This window comes from Triticum dicoccoides, chromosome 5A, assembly GCF_002162155.2.
Source record: "Triticum dicoccoides isolate Atlit2015 ecotype Zavitan chromosome 5A, WEW_v2.0, whole genome shotgun sequence".
Taxonomy (NCBI): domain Eukaryota; kingdom Viridiplantae; phylum Streptophyta; class Magnoliopsida; order Poales; family Poaceae; genus Triticum; species Triticum dicoccoides.
Genome location: NC_041388.1, coordinates 685,123,958 through 685,133,998, shown reverse-complemented (window position 1 = coordinate 685,133,998; position 10,041 = coordinate 685,123,958). Strand labels below are relative to the sequence as shown.

Sequence of the window (10,041 nt, the reverse complement as noted above, 5' to 3'; positions counted from 1 at the left end):
TATCGGTTTGGATATTCGAGTACAAAATACAATCTTTTATTTTGTTTATGCACTAACGAAAGCATTGAAGCCAAGCTATAGTTACACCTTTTTCGAGACTAACTGCAGAACGGATGGTTCCTAGTGTTACAAGAACATCATCTAGGAAGCGGGTTTTCATTGTAGAAATGTGGCGGCCAATATGTACAAATACGTACCAAATACACATGCATTGGTTTGGTTAGTGTAAATACATATCCGATACCCAAACCGAATCAATACATACAAATAGATAGCCAAATGCTTGCACTGCTCCATACATACAAATACGTGCTCAAATACCCGTGCATCGATCTGCAAGTGCAAATACGTACCGCTAATGCCCGAACCGATACATACAAATGTGTACCCATATACCCGTGCACCGGCCAGCAGGTGTAAAACACATACTCATATATCGAGTAGGGCATTTTGGAGGCCGAGCTCCATAGAGATCCTTATATTGAAAAAATCGAAAAATTTGGTTTCAAAAAATTCTGAAAAAAATACATAAGTATGCAAAGGATGTGAAAGTGCATGTGTGAAAAATTTTCAGGATGAAATACCTTAAATTGCAAGCAGCACAAACAAAAAAAAATTCATAGACTTTGAGGATGAATAGTACATATGCTAAAAAGCCTCAGATTTGTCTTTTTTTGTGTAGCTCTTATGTTAACGTATTTCGACCTAAAAATTTGCACACATGTACATTATGTATCTAGGTATATGTGTATTCTTATGCAGATTTTTTTTTTAAACTGAAAAGTTTGAATTTTGAACTTTTCAAGTTAAGGCCTCCATGAAGCTCGGTCTTTGTTTGGCATTTTCGCTTATCTATCCCATCATATATGTTTATATCTTTTTTGACAATTTTATAAAATAGTTATAAGTAAGTAAAAATGTGTTTTAATAATCCATATCTAACATTAATTTGACAAATTGTTCAATTTTATTGGACAAAAAATTAACAACAAACAATTCGTGCACCGGCAATTCAAATGCACGTACCCAAATATCCCATCACATTTGTTTATATCTTTGCCGAAGTCTTTCCTACTTATAAATGTTGAAGTTGGTGATGAATTCACATGTGGACTACACAAATAAATAAATGCAATTCTACCCACATACTCCATTCGTCCGTTTATAAGCGTGGATCTACCGTGCAATTTTTCTCTAGAAAAAGTGTACATTTACACATCTTATGCAATTAATAAATGCAATCGCCTCCTAGTAATCGCTGCCGCCACTTTATCCTCCAATCACATTCTTCTCGCCAGCATCACCTCCCAATCCTCATTCTTGTTCTTTAATTTAGTTGGTGGAGACTAGTAAGAGGAGTGAGAACTAATATGTCACCAATTTTCTAGATGTACACTTATCACCAGACAAAGGAAGTAAGAGAGCAACCTTTCAAGAAATATAAATAAACAAATGTTACTTTTACTAGGTATGAGACCTATCTCAAATAAACAAATACACTGCTACCCTAATGTGAGAATAGCACTCCTGTAAAAAAACACAAATTGTAAATGCAAGTATGCCGCTCCAGTTCAAAATCATCGTCTTGATTTTTGTTTCTCTACCTAACCAATTCTTCCGGTTCCATGTCATAGCAGAAGAAGGCAAACAAATTACAGTTCAACATGGCGATGGTTGTTCTCCTACTACCTAATCGATGATCTTGTGCATTCAACCTACTCACGCCGTTATCCTATGTTTCAAAATTCCAAATGTTATCTCGCTACAAATCTTCCAAAGGACCTAATATGGTCCAAGACTCTTTAGCAACTACAACATGGTCTTTTATTATATTCACACTCCTTTTAATCATGAACCATCTAATAGCTGCAAGAAACCATCATCTTTTGATGATCTCCTAATCTAATCTAGTGGTAACTCCTCGGGTTTTTATGGCTTTGTAGCAATGCACAAGCATTGTGCTAGTTTTATAAAACAGTTACAAATAATTAAAAAATGTCTTTTATCTAATCCATATCCCAACATTAATTGGAAAAATTCTTCATTTTTATTGGAAAAAACAAAAAAAATAGAGACCAACCAAAAGCAAAGTTGTTTGCACTAGCCAACTTTCAAGAGTAAACATTCAACTGTACTACTAGGCACGACATTCGATTTATTATACTTTAGAAGTGCTACTGTCAAAGGCTATGGCGGTAGCCACTTTTCCCATCATTTTGTTAGAAGACTTCTGATTTATTCATCTTTAATCATGATAGTACAATAGACATCAGAAATAGTAAAAGTTACATCCAAATCCCAGGCCACCTAGCGATGACTACAAACATTGAAGCAAGCCGAAGGCGCACCGTCGTCATCGTCCCTCCCTCGCCGGACCAACGCAACAGAACAACAATCGCCCCGATTAAGAGTAGCGTAGATCAAAAGGATCCAACCTGAAAACACACAAACACGGACGAACTACGACCAGATCCAAACAAATCCACCAAGGATAGATCCGTCAGAGACACACCTCCACACACACACCGGTGATGCTAGACACACCACTGGGATGGGGGCTAGGCGGGAAGAATCTTATTCCATCTCAAGAAAGCCGCCCCCGTCTCGTCTTTCTGAGTAGGGCACAAACCCTCACAAAACTCGAATGAGCATATGAAAACAGAGCCCTCCCACTAACAAGGCCCGGGATCCGTCGCGCCGCAATGATCCTAAGGCCATCGGAAACAAGACGGACCGGCGCCGGCAACGGCGGAAGGTAAAGGAATCCTAGTCTTTTATTAGGGAAGGAGGCGGCTGCGTACAGGAGCCTTTGCCACATCATTTTTGATAGCTAGGATTGACCAAAAGTCTATCGCCGTTGATCATGGCAGTAGCCTATATATTTCTACGCCAACGTGTATACAATAGGAAAAGGGTTAGATTTTTAACCTTTTTACAAACTAAGGTCAAATCGTGCTAATTTTTTGTTAAAGGGTCAAAACAGTGATTTTGTCCCATCACACGACACCTGTCACGTCACCGCACTAGTAGCCTATGCTATGAAGCAACAGCTTGTGCCACAGGACACCCACTCGCAGAGGAAACCGTTTTAAAAAGCTTGCAAAGGCACACGCCGGGCCATACCCCGCTTTCCCACGGGTGGGCCCCCACCCGAGCATAAAGAAAGAAGCCGTCCGCACCCACTGACGGCACGGCCCGCCGTATCGAGCAAACCGTTTCCTATACGAGGTCTCTGACATGTGGGGCCTCTCTAGCTAGATTGACCGCCACGGCCCCCAAATATCCTTTCCCCCATCGGGAGAGGCCACCACCAGCACGCGGGCCCCGTGCCGTAATCCAAACCACCACCGGCACGGCAGCAGTACACGCTCTCGTCTCGCTCGCCCCCAATACGAACTCGCCGGCCGGCGACGGCCACTCGGCCCGGCCGCGGCGGAGGCGACATGGAGGAGGAGAGGGCGGCGCCGCCGCGGGTGGTGGGGGAGTACGAGCTCGGGGAGATGGTGGGGAAGGGGACGTTCGCGGAGGTGTTCCGCGCCGTGCACGCCCCCACCGGCGCGCGCGTCGCCGTCAAGGAGATCGACCGCCGCCGCGTCGACGACCACGTCCGCCGCGGCATCCTCCAGGAGATGAGCATCCTCGGCAGCCTCTCCCACCCCAACATCCTGCGCCTCATCAACACCATCGAGGTAGGTGTCCCCCCCTTCACCAAATCTCCGGCCCCCGCCGTCCGCGCTACTACTGTAGTCGCGATCGAACTCAGTGTGGTAAAAATGCCTCGCGGTTTTCGCCGCAGACGGGGGAGAAGCTGTTCCTGGTGCTGGAGTACTGCGACGGGGGCGACCTCGAGGCCTACAGGCAAACGCACGGCGGGCCGCGCAACCGGCTGCCGGAGGCCACCGCCAGGGACTTCGCCCGGCAGCTCGGTGAGTTCCCAATCGAGCCGAGTGTTCCCTTTCCCCTTTTTATTACTGTATATCCTGGGACTGTATATGTTTTGATGCGCCACTGCTGTTTGGTGTTTTGGATCATCAGCCGAGGGGCTCAAGGTGCTGAGGGGCCAGAGGATCGTGCACCGAGACCTCAAACCCCAGGTTAGATCTTACGCCCTTTTCTATTGGATTTCTTAGGGTTTACGGTTGGTCTGGGCGTGAACTTTTTTGGCATTTTTGGCTGGAATCTGTCGCTAATTGGGCCAGATCGGTAATTTGTGATGTTTTTTTTTTGCGCTAAGCGCCAAAACTAAGAGTAGGGTCCCGTGTAAAAGGGTTTCCATAATTATCAACTGAACTTAAATTATTGGTCAAAAGCTAAGCTTACATTTATAGCCGCAATCAATGTCAGTTTACCATCAAATGCCAAACTGCGTGGAGAATTGTGCTGTTCACTCATGCTTGTATTTGAACTTCAGTCATCAATAACAAATTTCATGTGGAAAATTTGTGTAGTTATTTATCTGGCCTGGTTACTTGTTCTATCGAATATCTTCAGAGATGCATTATCTCCGTACTGATTGAGCTGTGAATCACGCAGAACCTTCTGCTATCAGCCGATGGGGACGCCATTACATTGAAAATTGGCGATTTTGGGTTTGCCAGGTGAGAGGTTTATTCTCAGTGTCGCAGTTATAGGACTATCTTCCGTTCTCTAAAGATTGAAATTGCTGGGGAGATGCAGACCAATACCAAAATATTTAGACCATTATCTGCTGTCAAGTGTTTTTATTTCCACAACGGCATGTTTATTGGTCTTATTAATACTCACATTTGCTCCAAGCATGTTGGTTCTGAATTCTGTACTCATTGTGAGTTCTCTTTCTGTTTCATTGAGTTTTTTTTATAAGTGCAAGTGTACAACTGAAAACTATCTTCTCGCTTCAGATCTCTGATGCATGAAAATTTGGCTGCCACTTTTTGTGGCTCTCCATATTATATGGCCCCAGAAATCTGGCGAGGGGATAAATATGATGCAAAGGTATGTTTATTAACCGCTTTAAATTCACGGATCGTAAAATTAACCAGGCAATAATGTCTACCTGAAAACTTTGCAGGCAGATTTATGGAGTGTTGGAGTCATTCTTTTCCAGCTAGTAACAGGGGAGCTACCATTTCTTGGGGAGAATAGAGTGGAGGTTTGCTTGTAACACTGTACCATTAGTTGTACTCGCATAATCGCAATACACATATATAGCCTAACACACTGCTGCTTGCGCTTTGTTGACGGATTACAGCTGCGCGAAAAAGTATTGTCATCTAGTGGCCTCAGTTTCCCTCCAGATATAGAGGCTGATTTACATCCTGAGTTTATTGACCTGTGCAGAAGACTCATATGCCTTGATCCAGGTGGGTCTGCCATTTTCACTTCATTTTGTGTCTGGAAATAAGGCGTATGATAATTAATACTCACTGCAGTAATCTTTGTTCAACTTTCTTTTAGGCCATTTAATCTAGCCATTCATCGCAGAATCAGATTGAAAATTGCTTTCAATTTTGCAGCGGAGAGAATGCCTTTTGAGGAATTCTTTAATCACAACTTTTTGGCAACAGCAAGGTATTCCTGTTACTCTGGTGGTAGTGTTTAAAAATCACAAGTCCATGGGGTAGCTTTGAGTAATCTACTTTGCTTTTAGAACTTTTTCTGTATCAAGTCCTGTAAGTTTAACTCAGACGCCTGCTGCCCAAGTGCCCATATGAGAAGCTGCATGTATACCCCAAAAAGAAATGTACAAAAACCACGGGGAATGGTCAAATTCTGTACGAGTGAGCTCATATATGCAAGCTCTGCTCGTCTTTTTTTTGTCCTTGCAACTGCATGTAGATTAGATTTGGAATTGTTCTGGTGCGCATCACAATTTAATGCGCGACTGACTTCATCATGAGCTTTTCATAAATGGGGATAACTACTCTTTGTGCAGCAATCCTGCAATCTTTTCTAGATTTCCTGAACGTTTTTGGAATAGTTAAAAGCATGCCATTTTGCACTTGGCTTGGTTGTGTCGTCATATTTATCTCGATTGTTGAATCTTGCTGATTATGCCTTTTCAGGAACAGTGAAATCGTGGATGAATCCCATCATGCTCTTGATTTAAGGGATACATGCCAGACTGTCTCTTCTGCTGTCGTCAAAGTAAAGTCTGAAAGTGTAGATTCAAAAGGTACGCTGGACACTGTCTATAAGTATAATTTGTATTTTATATCCTCTGCTTAGGCACTAATTTTGTATATTTTGCAGTATTTGATTCATGGGAGTGGATTGAACGAGAATATGTACTAGTTCAGGCGAACACTACTTCCATGGAGTTGCTGTCTTCACTTGAGAAACCAATGAAGGATGTTACAGGTGCAAGACCCCGCTGTGATGATATATCCACTATCAGTGGGCCTGTTCAGAGTCAAAACAGAGACTCACTCTATAGATTGAAATCCCATGGATGTACTCCACTGTCCGCTTCCCGTGAGTCAACTACTATGGAAAATCTGCGAGGGAGGCCACTTGATTGTTATACAAGGCTTCACCTACTGAATCAGTATATTGTCATTCTCACAGAACTTGCTCAGGAGAAGGTACTACTGCTGCTGCAGTGGCAATTAGTATCATGTCTATTGAACACTGAACAGCATGTTCATCTTCATTCTGTCCAGTATTCAAACTGGAACTCCTTAGCTTTTTAGATTTTCTTCATGATCAGTCACTGTTTTTTTACTTCTGCGGGTAATTTGAGCTAGCAGCATAGATTTTTGAGGACATGTAGCAGTGTAGATTTCAATGTGTCGTTAATAAGGATATTTAGTGTTAGTACAACTGATTTGCCTCTAATTGGACCACCATGCTTTCTCTACTCTGTATATCCCTTGTAGGCATGTTTTCATTTTGTCTAGACTTACTGCGTTTTTGTTTAATGTCAAACTCACGACCTTTCAACAAACCATGGTGTGGCTGGCACTTCTTTTTTCTCAGTTTTTGTTACATGGAGTTTTTTTCATAAGTCTCTGTCGCACTGTCTCAAATATCTTTTTGATGATCTTCGCTATGGTATTTATTTGATAATTTGGAAACAGTAATCCCAAATTCATCTCAACCTCACCTATGTTTGCTTTTCTGTGTTATACACAGCTTTTTAAAGGGCTGGACCTGGAGGCACTATCACTTGAACTTGTGATACTTGCTATCTGGAAAGAGGCGCTTAATGCATGTAGCTTATTGCCGGATGCTTTAGATGATGGAAGTTTTTCGACATTTGCACACGAGAATTACTTTCCTAAGAGTGATCAGCGTCTATCCCCGAATGTAGCGCATGGATTGGATTTCACTAGGCCGGCTTCTGTTCGTTACTGGGTTGAAAGTGGGTTCATCAAGGCATATGACCGTGCTGAGAAGATATCACATAGGTTGCGGGAGAACAATGGTTAGAACATTCATCCACTTATCTTCTTGCACAAGTATAATATTTGCTTTTACCGTAACCTTTTTCTGTTTCTAGATAACACTGAGATGCCAGACGCAATGGAGATCATATTCCAAACTGCTTTAGTATATGGGAAAAGTGGCGCTGTAAGTATCACTATCTAAGTCCCTTAGATGGCTGATTTAGATTTGATTTCTCTATGCATATCATGGATGTTACACCTGATTTTCATTCACAATCACATGCATAATTCAGTTAATATTTACCAGGAAATTGTTCAAATGAAGTAATACACTGATGCTCAGGATTTACCACTGGTTGTCCAGGCAGTTGGTTCTCTTGTTATAAGCCTATTAGTAGAAAACTACTGTACAAAACAAGGATGAGAACGTAGTATTTTTGTATTTTAAAAAGAAATATTTTTTATGAACAATGATACAAGCAGAAATGATCATGCGTGGCAGTCCGGGCCATCTTGTCCTACTATCTAGTTTTATGAAATGTGTAATAGGCTCCTTCACACAGTTCTTGGATGCCATTTGCTGAAACACTTGCCATGTGTAATAGGCTCCTTTACACACTCCGGGTCACTCCTGAAACACATGGTCGCTGCTAAATAATGGTGTATTGAAGAGTACTTCATGGAGTGTACTTGGATATCATTTGCTGAAACACTTTGCTCTAAGTCAAGGTGATATTGTGATGACTTGCCAGAACACAAGGTTGCCACTAAGCAATAACTATTGAACATTGGAGCTGAACTGAGCATGGCTGCGCACTACACAGGCAGACAAACTGGTGGGCTTAGTTTAGTTCCAGGAGCTAAAGAGACCTTTCACACCCTTCTCTCTTCAATCTCGGAATATTATGATTTTAATGGTTCAGAAAAAACCACACTTTCCTAGTTTTCTTTAGGTGTTTGGTGACTTCAGCGAGGCCGTCCAAATAGCACAATTCTGCATTTATGAAACTATACGAGACATAAATCATTACCCCTGCTACAAGAGCACTGTTTTTCACCATTTTTCAATTTATACATGATAATCTTACCTGTTGTGGCGTCCTTTATTTGGCTAGTTTGTGTTTCTAGGCCTTTTTGGCTCTGTGTGAGCTTTTTTCACTTTTCAGTTGGAGACTTTGAGACCTTGTTGGAACTTATTTATTTGGTTTAATAAGATGGCCGTATGCATCGTTCTGATGCAGAGGCCGGGGAGTCCCCCCTTTTCGAAAAAAAAATCTTACCTGAGTAAATGGACCAGTGGGGTTGCCTTATTTCTCATCTTGTCTGAACTCCACTTTTGATCCGTTGTTAATGTGTTATTCATGTATCGATTATAGTTGATGTTTTGTTTTGACTTTATCTACAATTATTTTGCAGACAAAGGAACTTTTGGGATGCCAAAGCAGATCAATGGCGCTATACTCAAAAGCAATCATCCTGCTCACATTTATATTGCAGGAAGCAACTGCTTTGCCACTGAATCCAGTCTTCTCCCTTTCACCATTCAATCAGCAGCGTATCCATAGGTACATAACTAATTTGAGGAGTCATCTCTGCAGTGCTCAGTTGAGCGGGCAACAGCAGAGGTCCATCAAGAACTAACTTTTCTCATGGGGATCATCATTTCACGATCGAATGATAAGATTATTTTGCATGGAAGTCGGAGCATTAGTCCTTCCCTCCAACCTTTTTGTCCAGGAGGTGTCAAATGCATTGAAGAACTTCCGCTGGCGTGAGATTATGATGTTATATTTGCAGTACACATTGATCCACGTGCTCTTTCTTTGTATATATACGGTTCTAGGCTGTACAGTTATTTTCTGTCACGTTGAAAGGACCTTTTGGATTTGTATATAAATGTAACATGTGAAACTTGTAGATTGAAAATGGATTCCAAATCCCGCCTTTCTGCTAGCCGAGTACTTTTTTTTCCTGCCCTTCTGCTAACTGATTAATTTTTTTCCTGCCTTTCTGCTAGTTGAGTATGTGACATGGGTGAATTTTGTTTTTACTGTGATGTGTGAAAAAATATTTGTGAAAATGGGAGCTGTTGTGATGTGTGAAAAAACATATGTGAAAATGGGGGCTGTTATTTCTTCACCTCTTGGCAGTGTATTGCACGTAATTGTTCACAGTATCTTCTTTTGGATTACGACACTTTAGCTTACGTGCGTGTTGTGCCAGAGAAAAAGAAACATTTTAAGTTCCAAATCTGGAGGTATGTGGTCTTATTTTCTTATTTGATTATAAAAGGTGTTGTTGATGAGTTCTAAATTTGGATGAATTCGTTACAACCTTTTCATCAGTTAACAAAGGGGATGAAAAACCGTAGCCTGAACTTGAGGAACAGGTGAGCAAACATGTCAATTTTTCGAAAAGGGAGCAAACATGTCAATGACTGACATGATTGTTCTGTTGGGTGGAACACGTGGCTGAACTTGAAAAGCAGATGAATGGTATTGCACAGAGGCGGAGCGTGATACAAAATATAGGAGGGGCCGACGTTTAAAATGCGAAGCAAAGATAGTGAAGCACACATAAATACACGGTCTTTCAGACTTTATTTGTAGAGTCAGAACAATTTGAGACCTGGGAGGGATCTATTTTTTAGAGTCAAAAGAATTTGAAAGCTAGG

The 10,041-nt window shown here is 41.7% G+C and overlaps 1 protein-coding gene across 3 annotated transcripts; it reads left to right on the top strand.

Annotated features, from left to right (window-relative positions):
* The first annotated feature begins 3,320 nt into the window (after positions 1-3,320).
* On the top strand, positions 3,321-9,320 carry LOC119304139 (serine/threonine-protein kinase ATG1a-like). 3 transcript variants are annotated; one of them, XM_037581306.1, is made up of 13 exons: positions 3,321-3,689; positions 3,797-3,926; positions 4,036-4,094; positions 4,534-4,598; positions 4,881-4,974; positions 5,051-5,131; positions 5,231-5,342; positions 5,496-5,550; positions 6,051-6,154; positions 6,232-6,563; positions 7,114-7,405; positions 7,481-7,551; positions 8,784-9,320. In XM_037581306.1, exons 1-13 carry the CDS (start codon positions 3,444-3,446, stop codon positions 9,006-9,008), a joined length of 1,866 nt encoding a protein of 621 aa, XP_037437203.1. In that variant the 5' UTR covers positions 3,321-3,443; the 3' UTR covers positions 9,009-9,320. The 3 variants fall into 3 exon arrangements, with proteins under 3 accessions (XP_037437203.1, XP_037437202.1, XP_037437204.1); XM_037581305.1 differs by having other exon boundaries at positions 6,045-6,154; XM_037581307.1 differs by lacking the exon at positions 8,784-9,320 and adding an exon at positions 7,973-8,203 and having other exon boundaries at positions 6,045-6,154.
* Positions 9,321-10,041: the final 721 nt, after the last annotated feature.